This window comes from Pagrus pagrus, assembly GCF_965226575.1.
Source record: "Pagrus pagrus genome assembly, chromosome: 12".
Lineage (NCBI taxonomy): Eukaryota > Metazoa > Chordata > Actinopteri > Spariformes > Sparidae > Pagrus > Pagrus pagrus.
The window spans coordinates 31,493,742-31,518,020 of NC_140196.1; the positions used below are offsets into that span (position 1 = coordinate 31,493,742).

The following is a 24,279-nucleotide window of genomic DNA, read 5'->3' on the forward strand; positions in this document are numbered from 1 at the left end:
TTTGGCGACTCTGTTCTGTCACTCTGCGGTTTCTTTCCCCAACGAGCAGCGGCAGCTGCGGAGCTTCTCCCCCCGTCACGATCACTCACAGTCACAGGCGGTCACACTTCACAGTAGCCTAAAAATGAGCTTCCCCTCCTTGAAAGACCAGCAGCCGCCACTGGTTCACACAGTTTTTAATTTCAGGGCTGCAAAAAGATAAAATACAGATGTAATAAAATTTCACTGTACATAAAAAGCTCTAGTTTTAGAAGTTATGTTTTAGTTTACCTGCTGTATTTAGGATAAAACACACACAGTTAATTTTTAGCCAATTGTTAGGACCAGCCACATGGTTCTGACGTCGGATCGGCCCGCGTGCAGCTCAGTGCTTAAACACAGCTTTCCTTGCACTATAAAAGGCTGGTAAACAAAGGAAAGTGCAAATTCCAGCACATGTTGGGATTAAAGGTAATGAAGTGGCTGACAAAATAGCTAAAGAAATGCTGAAAAAAGAACACATAGGAATTAATATTTCAATAGGGAAGGGAGAAGCCAAATCTAAAATTAAATCAGAAGTTCTACTGAAATGGCAAAATGAATGGAAGGTAGAGTACAATGCAAGGCATTATCATTTGATTCAGGAAAATGTATGGAGGAAAAGGATAATATTAGATCTCAACAGAAGGGAAGAGGTGGTTTATAGACCACGACTGGGTCATACAGGTCTTAATGATACACTACGGTTAATTGGGAAGAGCAATGGTTTATGTACAGAATGTCAAGCTATAGAAGATGTAGATCATATTTTATTTAATTGCAAAAAATACACAGAACACAGGCAGCTATGGAAAGAAAGAGGCTGAAAATGGGATAGAGAATATCCTTAAGGAAGAAGGAATGCAGAGAGATAGGATCAAATCCTTATTTATTTTTCTGAATGATACAGGTTTAATTAAAAGGATCTAGGATCCTTTTTTTTTTTTTTTGGGAGGGTTTTGTTTGTTTGTTTGTTTGTTTTCTTAATTTTAACTTTCCCTATTAAACTATAGATAGCCAAGAAAGTATGCCAAGTCCCTTTGCACACTCCTGTACAGTAGGTGGCGGTATGCACCAAAGAGATGTAATCCGCCAATAAAACAAAAAGAAGAAGAAGAAAGTGCAACGACCTGTCCTGTAGGTGGCGCCTGCTTGTCACAGCCATAGATATATATATAAAGGCTAGATGTCTCGTCCGCGTTGCTGGCCAACGGAGTCGAACGTCCGCACAGGTCGGCCATCTTGGTACAGGTAGCTCGCTCACCCATAACATTGTGTTGGTAATGAAACATGTACTATTTAAATAACCATAACTTGCTCAATTTTCAACCGATTTTCAAACGGTTTGGTTTGTTATAAACGTCAAAGATGTAGTTATGACACTGCATACTTATGAATAATTATGTTATGTTCTAAAAAATAGAATAATGTTCTAAAATAGGTAGACTACAATAGGCTATACATCAAGAAATGCTGCATGTTGAAATCCCCACCCTGTACAGAGATGTGTTTATGACACTGCATACTTATGAATAATTGAGGCCTTGAGACGAATAACCATACAAGTCCATATTTCCAATTTTGAATGAAAATATTTTAACACAAGAAGAGGTTGAAAGTGGATGAGTTTTGAAGAGGATTTGAGGATTTTCACATTTGCTTCCATATTACTATTATTTTTGAAAAAGCTTAATATTTGAAAAAACTGAAAAGCTAAAAAGCTGAACTGTACAAGGCTGAAAGAGCTTAAAAAGCTGAACATGTTGATAGTTGAACGGTTTCTGTAGCTGAACGTGCTGAAGCAGTAGTAAAATGAAATTTGAAAAATTCCCCATAAGGATGAATGGGAAAACACCTCCCAAACACCTGCAGGTCTAGCCAAAAGTCTAATGGTTATGGTTAAAATATGTATACAGTGAGTAACAGGAGACATTGCTGAACCATGTGATGTATTTTTTATTTCTGTAGAGTGAAAAATGAGGGCACAAGAGCGAGAGACAAAACTGGTACCGTCTGCTCCACTCCAGAGATTTAGGCTCAAAGTTAACACTGCAGCTTATGGGGGAGTTGCTGGAGCGCTTGTCGCTCGAGGGCTTCTACAGTCAAAAGTTTAAGTCCTACATCTGAAATAAGATGATCATCTGAAAGCCAACAATATTTCCTACATTTCTATGTATATATTGTCTATGTGAAGTAAAAGATGTGGGACCCAAATCAAGCTGAAGAGAGTTTTTTTCTAAAGTTTTTGCAGCTGCTCTCCACTCTAGCGATGATGTCACCCACTCTAGCTCACGCAATACACACCCATTATAAACCCAGAAGAGGAGCTAAAAATCCTTTAAACTAAAACTGTGATAATTTCTTCGAAGAGAAAAGATGCGATTTCAACATGTTCAAGCATCCAGAATTATAACCACGTTAATGACGTTTGTAGGAAACCAAACTGTTTGTAAATCCGTCAAGGTTTCAGCGAGATAAGAGTGTTAAGGTGCGTTCACACCGGACCTTTTATTTTTGTCGCTGTCGCTCATGTCGCTCATGTCGCTCCAAAAAAATCGCTCGGTTGCTCAGCTGCAGTCGCTCGTCGGCACAATTCAACAGATCGCTCTGATAACGTCATTCAAGCGATTCCAGTGAATTTCACGTCGCTCAGAGGTGCTCATTTCCTCCCGTTTTCAACGGTATACGCGGCTGACAACGGCCCAGTTTGACGAGCTGTTGGCGAGAATCGGAGGCAGGAATTGCCCGGTTGGACACCAACTACAGGCGCTCCATCCCAGAGCGCCTGGCCATTTGTCTCCGGTGTTTATGTGGGTGTGTTTGTGTGTGTGTCAACGTAAAGCCGGCTTTGCTCTTCCGGACCGGTGGAGTTGTATTACGTTTACATGGTTTCAGTAGTTGTCATAATTAGGCCTACATATAGATTACGGCAGCCAGTCAGCGCTGAGCGACAAGCGACTGACGGCCAGAGAGTTGGGGTTTCTCAACTCGAGCGACAGAGCGTTTTTTCGCTCCGTCGCTCGGACGCTGTCGCTCAGAGCCCCAGCGACATTTCGCCTGAGCGATTAATCGCTCAGTCGCTCGTTTGCATTAACTTAATATGTAAACTTGTCGCCAGCGACAAAAATAAAAGGTCCGTTGTGAACGCACCTTTAGTGTTTGTGCAGATCACTGACTTTACCTCAGGTTCCACAGATCAAGCCAGAGAGCTAACCTGTACCAAGATGGCCGACCTGTGAGGACGTTCTAGACTCCGCCGTAAGACATCTAGCCTTTATATATATATCTATGGTCACAATTAGAGCAAGACATTTTTCGGGAATTCCCGCGGGTCACGTGATTCCCGTTGGATTCCCGCGGGATGGGAGTCAAAGTTTTATTAATCCCGTGATTGGGACGGGATGGGAATAAAAATCAACGGGAGCGGGCAGGAGCGGGAACGCCATTAATAGATGATGATTTTCAGCCGTGTTAAACAACCAAAAGGACAGACACGTCCATTTTTGTAGTCATCTTTCAGTGAGCCAAAACTATTTTGACTTGCGTTAGAACTACACATCCAACAGTGCTTTGACTTCCGGCCGGGCCGGCCACTAAAAAACGGAGTGGGAGTAATTTTGAGTGGGAGCGGGATGGGAGCGGGAGTCATTCTACAGGAGTGGGACGGGATGGGATTTTTTTTTTTACTCCGGCCCGGGATTGGGATGGGATGGGATTTTTTCTCTGGGAGTGGGATGGGACGGGAGTGAAAATCCACTCCCGTGTCATGCTCTAGTCACAGCCCCCAGGTTGGAAACTCCCATCTCCCATTGTCTGCGTGCGCACCTGAACGCGTCACATCCGCCGACACCGGAGGAGATAAATACAGCGGCAGACCCTTTTCAACTCAGTTTTTACGCAGTGTTTTTCAAGTTTTACAGACTAAGTAGCCCCAGAGTTACGAGTTGCGGGAAGCATCGGCTCCCCCTATGCAGCTATTACTCAGAAGGGGGCCTACAGATGTCTGGACTTATTTTTCCCGCCTAGGCCGCAGTCTTTCATCTCGCCGAACGAGCCAAAACTGCGCCGTGTTCACCGAACACGCTCCGGATCCTGAAAAGATGCTGTGCAACCAACCCTTTTTTTAGCTGCCTGCAGAGGGAGGATACTTTAATTTTTCCTCAGAAAACGCCCGCTTTTGCCCGTTTTCTTATTGCCCGTCGACCACGCTGTCATAACAGCAAATGCAGAAACTGCAACCCAGCGGGCATCTGATGTCAATGCAACATCAAGATGACATCAAACCTTGATATCAAAATTGCATCCTGATTTGGTCAAAAACGTAAATCAACATGATGTCAAACTTTGACATCAATTTGATTGATGTCAAATTTGCGTCAAATAATGATGATATTGATGTTATTTTGACATCGTTTCAATGTTAAGGTTCTTTAAACTTTCAGCCAAATAATGATATTGATGTTATTTTGACATCGTTTCAATGTTAAGGTTCTTTAAACTTTCAGCCAAATAATGATATTGATGTTATTTTGACATCATTTCAATGTCAAGCTTTTGTGGAAAAAAAAGAAAATGAAAATGCACATATGGAAAGATCCCACACACCATCTTGTATTGCAAACAGAATTGGCTTAATCTAGACTTGGTCTGACGGGATCTTCATCAGGATTAAAAACTGATGAAGATCCTGTGAGTCCAAAACAAAGCAATACAAGACTCTGCGAGATCTTTGCATTTATGCAGTATTTCATGCACAAGACCTTGGACCTTGTCTATACTGAGTTGTGCTACATGTATTTGTTTTTGCTACAATAGTAGCTCAATGATCAAGCATATGTATGAACAAAACATTTTATTGTTTTTTCATTTAACAACAACATTTTTTTTTGGCCTTTTATGGCTTTATTGATAGTACAGCTGAAGATGTGACAGGAAACAGGATGAGAGAGAGATGGGGAGTGACACGCAGCAAAAGGACCTGGGCCGGGAGTCGAACCCGCGTCCGCTGCAGCGAGGACGAGGCCTCTGTACATGGGACGCCTGCTCTACCCACTGAGCTAAACAGCACCCCTAAATTTTTTAAATTAAACCCATTCATTTTTTTTTTTTTCGTATGGGGCTCACCAGAATGTGTGTGACTTCAGCTGATGTCAATTTAGACGTATTTTGTCCATTGAATATATAGATTGAAAGTTTAATAGCTGCTGATTGACAGTCTGTTATCATCCCTAAAGCAAAAAAAAAACACACCCTCACAGCAGTTTTGTTGGGACATCAATTTGACATCAATTCAATGCCGTGCTTCCAGATATCAAATCAACGCCAATTTGATGTCAGGTATTGAGCAGCACCGTTGATTTGATGTCAAATATTTTGACTTACGATATATAGCGCAGTAACCCGATGTGGGATTGATCCCTTTGTTGAACCTCTTTACAACCATAAGGATGTCAAAGCTCCTGTAGGCTATTTATGATGGTAGTCAAAATCTTGACTAATCCTCAAAATCAAATTGACGTCAAGGTGCCCGCTGGGAACCCACCTTTAATCCACGCCGAGGAAGCGAGCTGGATTAAGGAAGACACGACTACAAGTGAGGCTTAATTAGTGTCTGGGCAGATACTATAAATTAGCGTGTATTGTATGCTTGTGAGCTACATTATTGTTTGTGAGTTTGTGGACCGCCGTGTCCCTCTTTTTATTGCCGTTTGTTACATGTTGTTTGCTTTCACTTTTCGCTCATTACGAGCTGATTTGAGCCTGTACACACATTAGGGGTTACACATGCACACACATAATCTTGTGAACGACCTGTTGGAGACTTATGGTTGATGACCTCGCTATAACATAAGATATGTGTGTCTCGTGATATCTCCCTTTTATGACTTAAGAGACAGAAGCCTCGTGGTAGCACGTCCACCTTTTGTGGGACCTTAGGTCACTTTCCCTACAAATTCATCTCCTGTGCAATCAAAGTGCACACAAGTCCAACGGTGGTGTAACCACGCGTGACTTCTCCAAGTCACGTGTCGGCCATTTTTGTAGTCGAACGAACGTGAGTTCCCATTTCCTGTTCGGCCATTTTTGTAGTCCTTTCAACGGAACACTCCGTGACGTCACCCTCCAAGGGAGCGTGACCGCCATTTTGGCTCTCCGCCATTTTGTTTCTTTGACTACAACCGCCATCTTGGCTCCTCTTTCTTTGGCTGTGTCCAAATTCAGGGGCTGCAGCCTTCAGTGGCCTAGCCTTCGCGGTCCACGAGGGCCGGGTCCTTCGGACCGGTCTTTGATAGCCTCATCCACCGTTGTTAAATGGGACGGTCTAGCCTTCGGAGTATTTCCTGGTTGCCTCACCAGATGTTCCCGCCCCTTACCGTTACGTCACGATTGTGAATGAAGAGATGCATTAAAGTCTGTTTTGGTTCAAATCTATCAAACGTGTACATTTATTTGTGTGTGTATAAAAATTAACAACAAAATGTGTCAAATCTAAATTGAATCATCAACATTACAAAATAAACATTAAGCCATTGGTGAATAACAACTATATTTACCACAGCATCACCAGCGTCACGTATTTTAACTTAAAGTTGAAATTTGGAGGTTTTGAAGTTTAACATATCTGGCGTTGGATGTTACATGACTAACAACCGAGTATAAACCCATTATTTAAATTTAAATGTCATGTCTTCGCCATTTTCTCTTGCCTCCTCTTCTGTTTTGGGACTGAACAGCGGTGCGCAAAGGATCTTGGGATATAGCGGGCCGCGAAGGATAGTAGCGATGCGTCCTCCAAACAGAGGGAAGGCCAGGCTGCATTTGTGGGCTGCATCTGAAGCAGCCCTCGAATTTGGACAGCCTTCGGCAGCATTGTGACGTAATTGGCCTTCAAATGCGCACTTCGTGGGCTGCAGCCCCTGAATTTGGACACAGCCATAGTCTCTGACACACACACACACACACCGCCATGCTTGTTTGTTATTTGTGCTTGAGTTTGTCTTAGTTTAGTTTCCTAGTTTAGCTGCTTTGGTTGAGTAATTGATTTGTGTTTATTGAAAGTATTATTGATTTAATCAATTTGCTAAGAATAATAAAGTCTATTATATTGTACATAGCAGTTTTCTGTGATTATTTTGTGCATATGTTTTGTAGCATTTATTGGTTGTGATGGTCAGTGCTCGGATTCATTTCCTTCACTGTTCCTTTTAATTGTAAATATTTTATAAATATTTACATTTAAAGTGAACCCTTCTTTGAGACTAATTTTGGTCTGGTTATTGGTCCCTGATTTCAGGGTGGTGTCCCGTTTTTAACGATTTGAAGATTAATTTTATTAATTTTTATTTTATTAATTTTAATAATTATTGAAAATAATTATTAATTTCTGATAACCACACCTGCCCTACTATCCATTCCCAACACAATGAAAATGAAAACTAATGTAAAAGCATTAAAAAACATCTTCAGCATTTTGCTGATTCAAGAGTTTATTTAATGAATTATTCAATAAGGGACAAGAAGTGTTACTATTTAACATTAATAATGCCACTGAAAATATAATTAGAATATCAACAGGTAGTTGAAATGTATAGGAATAAAGTAAATATATAACTACACCAAAAATCTGAATATGAACATGAAAGAAACATACAGCAAAACAGATGTTCAATGAAAAGATTTTGTGTTTGGCTGCATAATAAAGTTCAGTTCCTTCTTCATCCTGTTGTAGAACTTTACACCGGCACTCCAAGCTCTACATAAAATAATCAACTTTTGAAATTTCTGTCAGCCATGGTCTTGAAAGTTATTTTGCCATCAAATTTCAGCAATAAAAGACAACAAGGCCATCAGGAGACCAGCGTTTCCGAGAGCCACGACAGCCAAGAGGACAGGCTTTATGAAGGAGTCCTGAAACAGAAAGAAAGGAAGACTTCAGAGTCGACACTGAGATGCTTCTGACAGCAGCCAGTCAAGCCACATTAGGCCAACTATGATCTAAACGCCTGCAAGTCTTCTTATATTTCCAATCTAATCAAAGATGCTGACTTGTGTGACTATGGGGTAGAAAAGTATCCCAGCATTTCACTTCAACCACTGGCAATGGTTGAGACTACGAGCTAGACTCACTTCTGGTTATCTGTTATCGTGTCAACAACATTTCTGTTGGTATTTCAAATGTCTGATTTATTAGAATATGCCGACCTGAAAATGTGCTGATGTTTCATGAGATGTGAGCACAACATAGTGGTTTTAACGAGAGCAGAAAGTAACTGAAGAGTTGCTGATAATTCTCACTATGAGCGACTTATTTAACACCGGTTAGTTATGTGGTCCATTGTAAAGATAAAACATTGATTATAGTGCTTAAAGGAGCAATGTGTAAGAGATGGCCAGAATTCAATGGTAGCTCCAAAATTATAAAGGGCAACCGCTGCTCACTTTGCTAGCATCTTCAGCTGTAACTGGGAGCATGCCTATGTTCCCTCAGCCCTATGTTCCCACAGCCCTATGTTCCTACCCTAACGACTTCCCTTTCCCTAACCTCTTCCCCTTCCCTAACCCTAACCACCTCCTCTTCCTTAACCCTAACCTCTTCCTCTTCCCCTTCCCTAAACCCAAGCCTTCCCTTTCTCTAACCCTAACCTCTTCCCATTCCCTAAACCCTAACCCTCGCCCTATTAGCCCCCCAGATTGTGGGGGGAGTCACCAGGGGCGAGAACACTCAGTTCAACCAGGCTCAGCAGCCTGTAAACAGAGGTCCATTTAAAGACAGGGTTTATAGTAAAGAGGTGATTTACAGCAGCTCCAATCAGTACTATGCACAATGAGCATGCAGAAGGTGTACAGTTGTATTTTTCTGTTTGATAAGAAAAGTAGATGTTAAAATATTTCCTTTCTTGACATTTTGCGTTTATTTTGTTTACCTATCAGAGCAAACCAAGAACTACTGCTCACAAAGTGATACAAAGTGGTATAAGGAGGCAGGACGGGGCTAGCTGGTTAGCATGCTAACATCAGTAGACATCTGTGTAACACAGTACGTAGACATCTTTGACAGGATGTCAACACTGTTGTTTCTTCACTCTGTTCACAACTTTAGTTCATTTTCTGAATTTGTTAAACTAAAAGTCTACCCTTCAGTGTGACATGTTGGAAAATATGCCTTCTATTTCTTGACAAGAGTTTGATGAGAATATTGATACCTCATATAAACATGAATCCAACAGTTAGCTTAGCTTAGTCAACAAAATCTGCCAACGTACAACTTGAAAGCTCACAACTGAACTGTAATAAAATGTAATGTAAATCGATGTACCATCACTGATGTACATTTGGCTGTGTTGTAAAACTATCCAAGTCACACCGTGTTGAACATTACTTTTGTTAAAGTAATCCATACAAATAGTACTTGAGTAGAAGTCTAGAAGGCACCTTATTTAAAGGTATAGTTGGTAATCCTGTTCAGAAACACTTTTTGTTATACTGGGTGAAATGGTCTTTCCATCCTGAGAGTAGTCCATTCATAATGTGTTCAGAAAAAGTAACGAAATAAATCAGACCTCTGTGGCAGCTGCAGGCCTGTAAAAACTCTGACCAATCCCTGCCTCTCGGTCCGAGTGGAAAGAACCAATCGGATGCCTTCATGTCTCCTCCTGCCCGCACCCCCCTCCTCCCTGCGCGCACTCATCACGTGTCACCGTTGCCAGATACATTCAGCACACTCCATATGGAGTTAGCAGGAGATCCACACTCCAGGTTAGAAGGTGGCAGTAATGCACACCGAAAAGTAAACCGCCATAAAACAACAGAAGAAGGAGAAGAAGCAGCTTTAGCAAGAGAGAACAATGGCAGAGAAAATGCAGCCAAAAGTAGCACTTCCAGAAGTGATGCAGAGGTTGCTGTCTTTCTGTTGGACAGGTAATTATTTGTTTTGCTTCGGGGGGATTTGTTATTTTCATGAAATATGCAACGTTAGCCAACTTAGCTACTTTTGTAGCTTGTATTAGCCCAATGCCAACGGCTCTCCTCTGCCCTGCTATCGGACTGTCTGATGCGCGTTCAAGTTTGTTGGGGCAGGGCTTTGGACGGAGCACTGACGGGAGGGGGAGAAGGGGATGGAGCTTAGACGAGGTGCCACTTTCAATGGTGGCTATGGTCTACGATCTGAGAAAGATTTGAAAAAAGCACCCTCCCCACACACACACCCCTCCCCTCTGTGCTCCCTAATTCCTCCCCTCCGAGCTTTTATTGCTCTCCCCTCCAAGCTCGCATCGCTCTCCCCTCGGAGCTGCAATTTTAGCTTACAATGCTAACATAAGGCTAACGTCTCCATCGAACAAGTAAACAAGTGTTGACAATATTGCAGAGACAGAAATTGTTTCGACGCCGTCTAATAACACAGAAAAAAACTAACGGCAGCTTTCACAGTCATAAGCCAGCATCGGCATAAAAGTTATCTGTGTGACAACATCCACGATAAAGACGAAAGATTACCTGTTCAACAAAAACTCTGCTGCTTTTCAGGTCCATACAGTATCTTCACAGAGCTTTCGGCACTGTTGTATCTGCCTTTTCAGTGACAGACTTTCGCTTTCTTTCAGCCTTTCCAGCCGCTTGCTACATAATTATTATCTCTATGGTGACCAGGAGCAGGGGAATGAGCGAGGTGATTGGATGAAGGGTCCGAGAGAGAGAGTGCAAATTTGAGCAAGGGGAAACTCCCATTCGGACCAGATGGCTGCTATTGGTCAATTTCTTTGCAGTTTTGCAGGCACTAGAGAGAATGGATTTATCTGATTCCTTTTGCGCTTCACATTGTGTAGGTCATACTATTGGGCCATAACCACCATCTAAATAATGTTAATAATAATGATCAATCTTTCAAATCGTAGACCATAGCTTAAAACTGCTGCTTCCTCTGCCCCTGCTCCCCCTTTTCATGCTGTGTATGAGAAGTCAATGTAAGTGATGCCCGTTCGGTTCTGAACCCTATCAGGGGTCATTGCTGCTGCTCTCCCTGCAGGGAGGTCCCAGAACATAGTACAGTATATATTACTGCAATGGAAATAAAGTTTCTTTGACTAAAAGCCGTCCTGACTGAAATATATACATGTACATGTATGTATGTACTGTATATTATAGGCAGTAGGCGATATGAGGGGGGATGCCGTCCCCCTTGTTAGCAAAATTACCAAAAAGCATCCCCCTTGTTAACCTGCCATCACTCTCCATCCCATAGTAGCAGAAAGTGTGTTACAAATCACAAGCGGCCGCGATCAGCTCCAGCGCACAGTGGAGTCAAGCCGTGCACGGCTGCTTTGAGTTCCGGCTGCCTGGTCGATTTTTGACGGAAGCCGCAACAAGCTGCACAAAGCAGATCGCGCCGGCAGGAAGTCAGAGACGGCATAGAGCATCCGGTCAATTTTCAAAATAAAACACCTTGTGCAGACTCCCGATTGTATAAAAACAAAAAATGACCAGATCAACAAAATCTGAGCAAGTCAACAAAATCGGGTAGACAAAAGGCTCGGTTCTGAAACGTTCCCGCTGGGTTCTCTTTATACATTCATGGTATGATGCCGTGCAGAGGGCGGAACAAAACCTGTAGCAGACGCGACGTCATAGAGCAGCTTCCGGTGGATTCCCAGCACGTCTCTCGTGTAGAGGAGGAGCACAACAAGTTTGCTTGTTCTAAAATTAAAATGTTACTTTTTGTAAGTGTTTTTAGTGTGCCTATTCAGAACATGGTGGCTTATGTTACGTTGGTAATTGTCATTTTCGTGCTGGTTTATAGTTTAACCATTTGTGAGGTAGCTGTTACATTTCCTGACACCAGCTGTTTTATCCCCCATTGAAGCGCACTCTGCTGGACAAACTATGTAATTACACCAATTTTAAATTACCCCAAGCAAGTTTTTCTCCATTATAGTTTTTAAATATAAGGTTTACATATGGATGCATATCGGACAATATATACACCGATACTGATATATCTGTGAGAGGCTAATATCAGCCAATAAATCGGTCAGGCTCTACTATTTTGCACAATGTTCATTTTGTGTCCTTCAAGGAATTTAGATGGTAAAAAATTCCAAGGGGTCATGTGGGTCATGTAACTTAAAATGACCCTGCTTGTAGTGAATTGTGAGAAACATGAGAAAACCCTGCCTGAATAAACTCAGTCCACTGCATACAATTTAAAGGTGTATTTACTCATTAATTTAATAGTTATAAAAAAGACAACTGTAGTAGGGAGAGAAGGAAGATAACTGGATAAAATGGAGTTGTAGAATTAGAAATTCAGTTATGGTTAAGGCGTCAACAATGTCCTTTTGGAGGTGTACATATGTGTGTTGGGGCAGGGTGGTGCTCCCATTGGGCCATCCCCCCTGTTAAAAATTAACAAATCACCTACTGATTATAGGTGGACCATTTATTGCAACCAAAAAGATTAAAAATGCAATACTGACTGCCGTCTGCAAAGTAACTAGTAACTTTGTCAAATAAATTTAGTAAGGAAAAAGTATAATATTTGTATAAGTGTAAGAGAGTGTAAGTATAAAGTAGTAGAAATACTCAAGTAAAATACCACATTTCAATAAAAATAAAATGACAAATGAATAAGAAGCAATAACAAAAGTAGCAGTGTGAAATATGATTCTACATCCTGTCTGATGTTAAATTATCATGACAGTGAGGTTAACAGGTGCTTCTGTTGACGGCAGCTCACTGCTCCTACGATGCTGGTTGTGTGGAATTTAAATTGAGATTATTTTGGTGTTGAAGTAAAATCACCAGCGCTTTTAATCGCCCTACACGGCCCAGCGCCTGTCTTCATCTCTGAACTTCTGACCCAATACATCACTGACCGGCCTTTCAGGTCATCCAATCAGAACCTTTTGGTAATTCCACATGCTAATCTCAAAACCAAAGGTGACTGCTCTTTTGCGGTCATGGCACCCAGACTCTGGAACAGCCTCCCCCCTCCCATCAGATCAGCTTTTAAAAAAAACAACATACTTTTATAGGCTGGCCTGATCGTTGGGCTTCATCTGTGTGGACATGTGGACATGACTTTAGGGAAATAGCTGAAACCTACCCAGCGACCCCGCACTGATTGGTCACAGAGGATGCCCTGTGTGTCATCTGACACCAATGCTGCTGGTAAAAAGACAGTAGTTAGAATAGCACACAGATGTAAGAGGAATCACCCAACAGTGATTTCAACATGTCATGAAGAATAATTCCTTTTCAACAAATGTCATCAAAACAGACGTCTAGTTAGAAAACCCTAAACTGACATCCAACTTAATTCAAGTGTTCATACAGTTCTTGATGCATAGGTGCTTGTGCACCAGCAGGAGGATCCTAAATGAAGCTAGCCATGTCACATAGCCAATCAGGACGTGTGTTGCCAGTGGCTGTGGGAGGAGCAGTGATGATTGACTCGTCCCCAGGAACATGGCTGCCACTGCAGGCACATGAAACACACAATACAACTTTGATCAAGCAGTACTTTTTCTCAAAACGGAATAGGTGAACTACAGCTTCAGTGCTTGTGACTATGAATCACTACACTCCACTACATTAATAACAAGCTCTGAAATGTTTTTAACAACAGCTAGTGAGATCTATTAGGACCAACCTGCAATGATCTCAGTCACAGAGCCAACTCCCCAGTGGGCCCAGTTAAAGATATATCTCCTGCAAAGATACACAGATAGTACTAAAATATTAATACAATATTGTTAAATATAAATGCAAATCAGTTCCACAGCTACATATTAAATCACTCAATCTGCCAATTTTGGGTCACATAGTCATGCAGTCAGCAAGTTAGTCTTCTAGATACAAGCACGGTGCAAAAACTCTTCACCTAGCAGGCAGTTTATCACTGCCTTATGCTTTTTTACATGTCTGACAACAGAAACATACAAATATATGAATGAGAACATCATAAGGTGTTTGACTGTATTGTTCAGGTGTTTTACTGGTGACAGCCGTCTTTATGAAAACAACGTGAAAAGGGGCTAAGAATGGGCTATTATGACAATAAAAGGACTGTAGCTGCATATTTTAAGTCCATCTTTATATGGACTTAAAATATGTATCTTTGTATATCTAACACAAGACTCACAGGCTCATATGTACATGTAAAGTTATTTGTCACTGCTGTCAGTGCTACTGGTCTGATGGACCAATCTTGATCTTGATAAGAGACAAAAGTCCTCTTTCTTTCAACTGGCTTTGTGAAGCAGGTGACTCAGGTGACCCAAGAGCTGTAAACATTACATTTACCAAGTGGTGTGTGTGTGTGTGTGTGTGTGTGTGTGTGTGTGTGGGTTACCTGTGTGAGTCAGGTGATGGTCTGATCACAGCCATTATTGGTTGAATTAGAGATAGTGCCAGCACACAACAGCCAAGGTAAGGATGGACACCTGCATGCTGCAAACACACACAGACACACACACTCACGCACGCACGCACACACACATGCACACAGACACACGCACGCGCGCGCGCACACACACAGAGTTGTGCAGTCATTTGTAACTGAGCTAACGTGGCCCCCTGCTGGTGAGGTATGAATATACAGCAGTCACAGAAGGTGCATTTTTTCCCTGTATGTCTTGTACTGATTTAAAGTAACATGTTCTATAAAAGAAAATACACAGACATTAACATGAAGTGAACAAAGTGCTAATCTGAATTTTGAGGGGCCGGGAATTGAACCACCAACCCGCCAATTAATGGACGCAAGTGCTGCCTCCTGATCCACAGCCAACCGACTGAATCATAATGTTTGTTTACAATCACTTCCGGATGGAAAATTAATTGTCTTTTTTAAGGATGCATCTAATTTATCTAAAACGTTGTATCTTTCGTATCTTATTAATAACAAAACTTTCACTAACGTTACATTGGAGACCCGGTTTACCTGTTGGGCCACAGGTCAGAGAAAAAATTTATTAAAGATCCTCCTGAGTTTCTCAGATGTTCCTGCAACATAAGGAATGATAATGTTGTTTTCTAGTCTCCTCCTCTCTGTCTGCTCTGGATCTTTTAGAGGTTTCACACAGATCAATACCTGCTGTTCAACTCTCATCACCCACTGGAGCAGAAGCTGGGTGCATGTGTGTGTGTGTGTGTGTGTGTGCGTGCGTGCATGATGTACCTTACTCCAACCTTTCCTGTAGAAAAATGGGAGGCAAAAGGCCACAATGGTCAAAGTCACAGTCAGCGCCATTAGTCCTCGATGAACCTACACACACACATACACACACACACACAAAATCATAAAAGAAATGGCAATGCAGTAATTTTGAATGCTATTATGATGGGACGATGTATGATGTGTGTGTGTGTGAGTGTGCACGTGTGTGTGTGTGTGTGTGTGTGTGTGTGTGTGCGCGCGCAGTGTATGTGTGCATAGTATCTACCTGAAACCAGATTTTCTGACCAAGCAGAGAATGATTTGGCCAGTCAGGTTTGTAGAAGCTGGCGATAAATGTACCAACACTTCCTGTCAGCATCCAGGCTACCAGCATTAGTGCACCTACAGAAGGTATAGGCAGTGCAGCAGTAACTTTTCTTATCTGAATGCATTCCCAATGTAAATAAGTTTGTTACATCTACAATGAAAAGAGTTTAAAGCTATGGTCTATGATATGAAAGATCATTGATCATTGATCATCGTTGATAATTATTATTAAGAGTAAAAGGAACCAAATAAATCCATTCTCTGTAGCCCCTGCAAAACTGCAAAGAAATTGCCCGCATGGCTCCTATTGGTCAATTTTTCCATCCATTCCCCTCGCTCACTCTTCTGCTCCTCACGTCTCGTCCCAACCCACTTCCGCATTTGAAACTACAAGGGAAAGCAGAGCGACAGTAGCAAGTGGCCTCTGCTTGCCCCACCGGCAAAGGCTGGCGAAAGCTCCGTGAAGATATAGACCTGAAAAGTTTTTGTTGAACAGGTAATCTTTCGTCTTTATTGTGGATGTTGTGACACAGATAATTTTTATGCCGATGCTGGCTTATGACTGTGAAAGCTGCTGTTAGTTTTTTTCTGTTACTAGTCGGCGTCGAAACAATTTCTGCTCTGCAATATTGTCAACACTTGTTTACTTGTTTACTTGTTCAACGGAGACGTTAGCCTCAATGTTAGCATTGTAAGCTAAAATTGCTCTCATGTTTACACCAAATCAGCCTATTTATTTGCTCGTGGCAGCTAAATGCAGCAGCAAGTAATGCAAGTAAGATGAATGAATGGATGAATGAAACCCCTCCGCTTCGTGTTGGGGTTTCATTCATCCTGTCCGGATTTATTTCTCCATAAAAACCTCTTGCCCGGTCACTACTCAACTGTTTTGCTAACCCTCCTCCCGTTCTTGTCCATTTGTTTTCAATGAAGCCTTTGCTAAATAGTTTCCTCATTCATCCCAAAAATGTTCACACAAGGGTGAAAAATGCGTTCTCGGTGTCTCCTTCCATTGTTTCGGCGTCTCCTTCTTGCAACAATAACCGCAGCCATGTGTGCGCAATTACGCATACAAACCTCCCTTTGAGACGTGTTAAATATAGACGCAGTTTCTATTGGCAAATTGCTTTCAGGTTTGATAAATCACTTTGCGTGTGCTAAATTAATATATTTACATTTTCTCCACCCACAACACGCAGAATCAAGTGTAAACGTCCCATGTTGCATATTCATTGCTGCAAACGTACTAACTGAATGCAGACACGCTATTTTGCACCTTTGACAGACGCAACCCTTTTTGTGCGCTGTTAGTAAATCAGTTTTTTTTTGGGTGTGCAAGGAGTTTGCACATGTTTTAATACACGCAAACCTTTAGTAGATCAACCCTATATGTCTATTTGACGGCACCAAACAGTCTCAGTGAGCTCAATGTAAAAAAAATGCTCACCATGCATTTTCATAATGATGGGCCCTCGGGAGCCTGTCAGGACCTCAGGGGGTCCAGTGATCAGTTTTCTCTGGGTGGAGATTAACGGCTGGCGACTGTGTTTCCACACTGAACCTGGAGGAGGGTCACACAAATGTGTTAATTTAATCCCTTCATGAAATTTATATTTAACAATCACTGCATATTTCAGAAAACTGATTACTACCAATGGTACATTCAAGTTTGGTGGGATATAAAAGTGTTCATTGTTACTGCTTAACAGTCACAGAGCTTTTAAAATCAAATAAACTGACAGTAGCACTAGGTCGACACACGCTCTTCACAAACAGCAATGAAACAAATCCTTCACCTTCAAAGGTGTGTTACATCTGGGACACACAAGTGCTACTGACGGTTGCTCAAACTGCAGCATCGACAAACAATTTCATCCTGAGAGTAAAGTGACAATGCAAGCAAGTAAAAAGTGAGAATGAATTGATGTCATGCAGCCAAACATCTTTTCAGTGTCGTAAGTTGAATTAACCAGAATGTAAGAAGAAAGCCTTTATCATCAAACAACAGTGAAGAAGTCTGTACATGATGTGCTTCACATTTCCTGTTAATGACATCCTGTTCCCCAAATAAAACTAATTTCAAGATTCAATGCTGATCAAACTGTAACATGACATAATAAATATTCCACAGATTGATAAGAACTTCGGAGGACAGGGTTGATGGGTTCAGTTTCCAAGATAACACGTGAGGTTTCATACTCTCTCACCATGCTCAGCATGTCCGCTGGCTCCAAACACAAAGTACTCTTGAGCCAGATCATAGCGGGCTGCTTCCTGATTGGCCAGTTTGACTGGTCTTCTGAACCTGCACTGAATCACTCCGTCTGCCAGCCACCATGACACAGAGGAGAGACCAGACTGTGAACACACACAGAAATCCATTACATTATAATCCATCACAATTTAGGGACGGGAGATTTTGGGAAATACATGTATTGTACTCATAAGAAAATGTTGAGCTATTCATTTGAAATACATATTCAACAAAGAACTGGTATGTTTTTCTGCAAACAATGTGTAGCCTATCATTGTTTCAGGAACAGAATTATAAAATGGAGTCGTAAAGTACAAAAGAAGCAAAGAGACTTCTATATACTACTCTCATCTGCAGACAAGACTTGATTACATAATCTGAACATGTGTTTTCTAGCGGTGTTAAAGGTTTTTTGAGTGTGTTTGTCCATTTGGTGACATTAATGCAGTGTTTATGTGTTTTCTGTGCGTTCACTTTTCTTTTATATATATTTTATATTTATATTTTATCATATTCATATTGTGTTGATTAAGTGTGTCACCTGTGACTCGTCCTCAGGGTGTGTTCGTCCACTGACAAAGGCAGCACTCACAGACACTCTATCCCCATCTTTTACACACATGTACACATCGTCATTGCCCTACACACAAACACACACATACATATGCATCAAAATACGCACATATAGTATTTACTGTCATTTTCAGGTTAATAGAGGTGCAACATTTTGATAAGTGGATCATTATGGAGTGATTGTTGACCATAGCTGATATTTTTTAATGGTCTGTATGTGATGCAGAACATTGTGATCCACAGAGGGACTAGCTTACCATCCATGTGTCCCATGACAGTGCAAAGGAAACGTATCCCTCCGCTGGGCCACTCAGCTCAAACACTACAGACTGCAGAGAAAAGTGATATTAGGTTCTAAAATTGTTTTTCAAATTAAATATATTATTCCAATAATGTCAGATCATCCAGTCTACACATGGTTAGAGAACGCGCTGGCATTAGTGTGTCCTGTACATATTTACTGTGGTATTACTAACTATATATTACTGACAACAAAAACATGTTCTTATTTTGACTTAAGACCTGACATCTGTCAATCCAGCAGAATATCTAGTAAATGCACCCTGGTGACACACAACGTCTCAGCTTGAATGTGGTGAGGATTCATTCATTTGAAATGTTAATGTAGCACCTTTATTTGTATTCATTGTACCACTAAATGAATGTGTTCAAAGTCAAACCGTTTTGTCTGCTCCCTCTGTCCACATGGACAGGAAGAAGCAGTGAGGATCTTTTGTTGGATCACAACCTCGAGGATCTGACATGCAGGATTTTGATTGGCCACATCCCTCAGAAGTAAACTAGAGTTGTAATGATAGGGGGAGTTATTAGCATTAATATGTCACACTGGGTTCACATTCAGTTTATTGATTACTGCGTTTTCAGTGGGGAATCAATGTCGCAATCAGGAGTCCAAATGATGTAACACTCACAGGTGCGGGCAGGAGGGAGGCTGTGCTCGTTGGTACTGGAGGAGGTGTGGTGTCTGGCTGAGGTGGCAGGGGAGGAACACCATGCTGATAGATGATTGGTCCAGGCAGCTTCACCCAAAACTTATTGTAGTGGGCAACTACAGTCACACTGGAAAACATAGCCATAGATACACATGTACTGAACCGTCCAGACCATATTCTGCTATTACATAACATACAAACCTTTAAAGGCTTACCCAGAGGGTAAGACTGAGCAGCACAAACATGATATAATATTCATAATTATGTTTTCACTTGTGTCTAATCACCTGAAACTAAGAGTTGTTGTGTTTTGGTTACCTTATAGTATTTCATATCTACTGGGGCCACAAGTCCTCTGCCGTGGAGTCTACTGAAGCCCAGAATGGACAAAGCAAACATGGATTCAAGAGAGGGCCTTTTGTTTTTTTAACCTTTTAGGGGCGGGTGATGTGATGGTATTGAGTTGTTTGCCAACCCTTCTGCAACCTCACCACTAGATGCCACTAAATCCTTGATTTGTTTACATTTAAGTCCCTTGAGATTCACAGAGTGCAGCTTTTGGACACCTTAAAGGATAAGTACCGTTTTTTACAACCTGGACCTTATTTCTGGCAAAAGATATGGTCATTTACTCACCCAGATAACTTTGGTGTCATTCGGCGTCGTTCGGACGAAATTAGATCCAGTGTAGCGGCGATATATCCATATAATGGGAGTAACGGGGCATCGACACACAGCCTCTATATAACACATTATCTGCCACGAAACTAGTTCATTTCATCAATATTTTGTTATGAAATGCTAGCGCTATTAGCCTCTGAGTCCGGGCTCGTCTATTGTCAACATCCGGGGTCTGTAGGCTGATCTACTACCTCTGACCTGGAAGATGTCGTCTCTGAGCTGCGCGCGCACCCGCGACAGCGCGCCTTGTTTACCTGTAGCTGCTGCTGCTAGTTTGACCCCGGATGTTGATAACGGACGAGCCCGGACTCAGAGGCTAATAGCGCTAGCATATCGTAACAAAATATTGATGAAATTAACTAGTTTCGTGGCAGATAATGCGTTATATAGAGGCTGTGTGTCGATGCCCCGTCTCTCCCATTATATGGATATATCGCCGCTACACTGGATCTAATTTCGTCCGAACGACGCCGAATATCACCAAAGTTATCTGGGTGAGTAAATGATCATATCTTTTGCCAGAAATAAGGTCCAGGTTGTAAAAAACGGTACTTATCCTTTAAGTTCTTAAGGTGCATTGGAGAAGACCGAAGGCCGACAAAATCAGGAAAAAGACTCCTGCACACTGTCCACTTCACTTGCAATTAAGTTAAATGAAAACAACGTTTCGGTACTTAGACCATCATCAGATTACCTGATCAGATTACCTAATGATGGTCTACGTACTTAGAGTACCAGATTATAAAGTACACAATGATGTGTTCGGTTCGAGGAGCTGGTTATAAAATGGAGAGAACTGTGATACAGAGCATCAAGGTGGTGAAGTGCTTATTTATTTTTACAGTTATTATTTACATATGTTCATGTTGAAATCTTTTCACTGGCGCAGTGTTTAATGTACCTCTTGTGTTACTGTACATTTACCTCAGTTAGGTCCTTCTAGCTTCTGATTGGTTGGTTCAGTCACATGAGAGGGAGAACAAGGAAGTGTTGTTGTTGTTGTAAAGTGAAGCGCGGAACGAAAAGTAAAAAGTGCTGTATGAGGAAATTATCCGTCTCCATCCTGCTTTTTCTTATCATTAAGAGTGACAAAACTACCACACACCGAACCCTCACGTTACATTTGGTGGCAGCGGTGGGATTTATTTCGGTCATTTTGTACTTTTGCTGAGTTTTTATTTCCCTGAACTGTGGATATCGTCACGTTTTGCTACACGGACACAGAAAGCAGCGGAACTAACAGCTGATAGTTTTTGGAGATATTAAGGATTTTTGCACTTTTCTCCCCACTTGGATGGTTGTTGTAGCTTTTGTACTGGACATTTTCCTACCATGTCTGTCGAAGAAAGTAACTCCGTGCATGAGCTGCAGCTCTCTTCCGGACAACAACCCAGGTCAGTGGATGTTGCATCGACTACTGCTGCTCCTATAGCCCCACACCCTGTCTCCAGTGCCCTGAAAATTGATCTTACACCTGTTTTTAAGGGAGATGGGACAGAATCTTTCACAAGTTGGTCTCGACGCTTTGAAGTAGCAGTACAGGCTATGACGTCACCTAATGCTGACTTGTCTCCCATGATGGCCTCCATCCTCCCTACTCGCTTAAGGTGCGTTCACACCGGACCTTTTATTTTTGTCGCTGTCGCTCACGTCGCTCCAAAAAAGTCGCTCTGTTGTTCAGCTGCAGTCGCTCGTCGGCACAATTCAACAGATCGCTCTGATAACGTCATTCAAGCGATTCCAGTGAATTTCACGTCGCTCATTTCTTCCCGTTTTCAACGGTATACGCAGCTGACAACGGCCCAGTTTGACGAGCTGTTGGCGAGAATCGGAGGCAGGATTGCCCGGTTGGACACCAACTACAGGCGCTCCATCCCAGCTGAGGAGCGCCTGGCCATTTGTCTCCGGTGTGTGTGTGTGTGTGTGTGTCAACGTAAAGCCGGCTTTGCTCTTCCGGACCGGTGGAGTTGTATTATGTTTCCATGGTTTCAGTAGTTGTCATAGTTACACATAGATTACGGCTGCCAGTCAGCGCTTGAGCGCGCGATTGAGCGTTTTTTCACTCCTTTGCTTGGACGCTGTCGCTCAGAGCCCCAGCGACTTTTCGCCTGAGCGATTAACCGCTCAGTCGCTCGTTTGCATTGACTTAATATGTAAACTTGTCGCCAGCGACAAAAATAAACGGTCCGGTGTGAACGCACCTTTAGCTGATGCTGCATTCCTGTATTGGGACAGCCTGCCTTCTTCGACTCAGAGAGACTATGATTTAGTAAAGGAGAAGCTAAGAGACGTTTTTGGACCAAAATACTCCCTGCCATTCTTCCAAACACATGTGAATGCTCGCCCTCGTAAATCAGGTGAAAGTTTGGATGTGTACAGCGCCGACATCACTCGTCTCGTGCTAGAAGCTTTTCCCAGCTATGACCACAATGCACTGGAAGGTGAGAAATTTCGCCGTTTTGTTGCTGGTTTGGACCCAACCTTACAGTCAAAAATTCATGAGATTGGGGCAGAGGACCTTGAGGACGCTGTGCGCATTGCCAGCCGCTGTGAGAGAGCAGGCGCAGCGCTGCAACTAACCACAGCAGCATCCCCATACACTCAGCCTTCAGAACAAGTGGCCATGATTCGTCCTAAACCTTCTGATGACAAACTTCTCCAAGCAGTTGAGCAGCTGACCCTTACTGTCACCAGCCTGAAACATGAAGTACAGCAGTTATAGGAGAAACACAGTCACCTTGCTCAGCGTGTGGACTCCAGAGCTGACAGATCCTCCACTGGTGATGCTCGATACAGTGTACGCAGTCCCTCTCCCTCACCCTATCACACCAGACAACACCCCAGAAACTATTACTCACCTGAACAGTATTATGGTCGTGATCCAGAATCCCACTGTGAACATTGTCCTCCTCCCCCTGTTCATCAGAGATACCATGAGTGGGACAACAATGACAAACGTGACCGGCACCACTCCCCATCACGCTCCTCCTACCAGAACTCCAGGTATGGTCACCATGACAACGTTGCTAGCAGACACAGACGCAACCCTAGTCCAGTTCCACTGAGAAATTGAGATGCAGTTCCGCACATGAAGGGTAGTGTCCGCTTCCAGTCTCCTGAAAGGCATGCACATTCCAGCTCCAACCGTCAGGGAAACTTTCAGTAGCTGTTGAGGGGCAAACATCAGCTACTGCATCACAGCCCCAGAAGGATACCCCACAGTTAATGCCTGATGACAGTGACTCACAACCTGATGGCTCTGTTTCTTCTAACATCTTTGCTATTGTTGAAGGCATTGAAGTGTGTGCTTTAATTGACTCTGGCTCTTTTGTCTCCATTGTGAGTGAAGATTTTCGAAACTCTCATCCAGCTTTAAAGAAACGGCCTATGACAGCCTCCTCTGTGCCAGCTCGTTCAGTCAATGGACAGCACCTGGACATCATAGGCAAGTTAACCATTGGAATCAGGCTTGGAAAACAGGTATGGCAGCAAGAATTTGAAGTTCTTAGAGGTGCATACCAGCCAGTCATACTAGGTTGGGATTTTCTGGAAAAACACCATGCCCTCCTCGATCTCAGAAACAAAGTACTGCAACTTTGGGATATGAAAATTCCTCTATTACCCAAAGGCCATGAAGTGGCCGCTTGCTGTAATGTGTCTGTGCTAGCACCCACAAAGATTCCAGCTATGAGTGAAACCCTCATCATGGCCTGTGTATCAGCAGCTACACCTGCTTCCCCTATGCCAACTGACTATTCTGGTGTTCTCATGCCCAACCCAGCCTGTGACATCATCGTGGCACACTCACTCAGTGAAGTTCAAAATGGCACAACTGTGGTTCGAGTCTTAAATCCCTCCAGAGACGACATTGAGCTACATTCTGGTCAACACCTTGGTGAGTTTCATTCTGCTTCATCTGTTGACATTATACCAGCTGAAGAAGCATGTTGCGCAACCTCTCCTGTGTATGATTCAGGTCCACCTGTACAGATCAATGACACAACCCTGACATCTTCCCAAGTTCAGTCTCTGAAATCACTGCTCCAGAAATACTCAGAAGTATTCAGTAAAAACTCAGAGGACTATGGTCACACAGGCATAATCAAGCATCATATTCGCACTGGGAATGCCACACCAATAAAACAGAGAGCTTACAGAGTAACACCAGAACAGAGAGCTGAAATACAGACCCAAGTGGAAAACCTGCTGAAAGCAGATGTTATTGAAGAAAGCTATAGTCCCTGGGCTGCGCCAGTTGTTTTGGTGCGCAAGAAAAATGGCACATGGCGTTTCTGCCTGGACTACAGAAAACTCAATGT

At 42.5% G+C, this 24,279-nt stretch overlaps 1 protein-coding gene across 3 annotated transcripts in view; it reads right to left on the minus strand.

Moving 5' to 3' along the window:
• Positions 1–7,538: 7,538 nt before the first annotated feature.
• frrs1a (ferric-chelate reductase 1a) overlaps positions 7,539–24,279 on the minus strand; it is a 43,200-nt gene continuing 26,459 nt past the window's right edge. For 2 of the 3 annotated variants that reach the window (XM_084368530.1, XM_084368531.1), the window contains exons 5-17: positions 19,259–19,406; positions 19,007–19,126; positions 18,584–18,655; positions 18,295–18,393; positions 17,707–17,857; positions 16,947–17,060; positions 15,459–15,574; positions 15,194–15,280; positions 14,366–14,463; positions 13,664–13,722; positions 13,346–13,489; positions 13,118–13,179; positions 7,539–7,926 (exon numbers count right to left, since the gene is read on the minus strand). In XM_084368530.1, coding sequence (XP_084224656.1) covers positions 7,834–7,926; positions 13,118–13,179; positions 13,346–13,489; positions 13,664–13,722; positions 14,366–14,463; positions 15,194–15,280; positions 15,459–15,574; positions 16,947–17,060; positions 17,707–17,857; positions 18,295–18,393; positions 18,584–18,655; positions 19,007–19,126; positions 19,259–19,406 — 1,363 coding nt within the window. In that variant the 3' untranslated portion in view covers positions 7,539–7,833. The remainder of the gene's footprint in view (positions 7,927–13,117; positions 13,180–13,345; positions 13,490–13,663; positions 13,723–14,365; positions 14,464–15,193; positions 15,281–15,458; positions 15,575–16,946; positions 17,061–17,706; positions 17,858–18,294; positions 18,394–18,583; positions 18,656–19,006; positions 19,127–19,258; positions 19,407–24,279) is intronic. The other variant, XM_084368532.1, reaches the window with a different exon arrangement.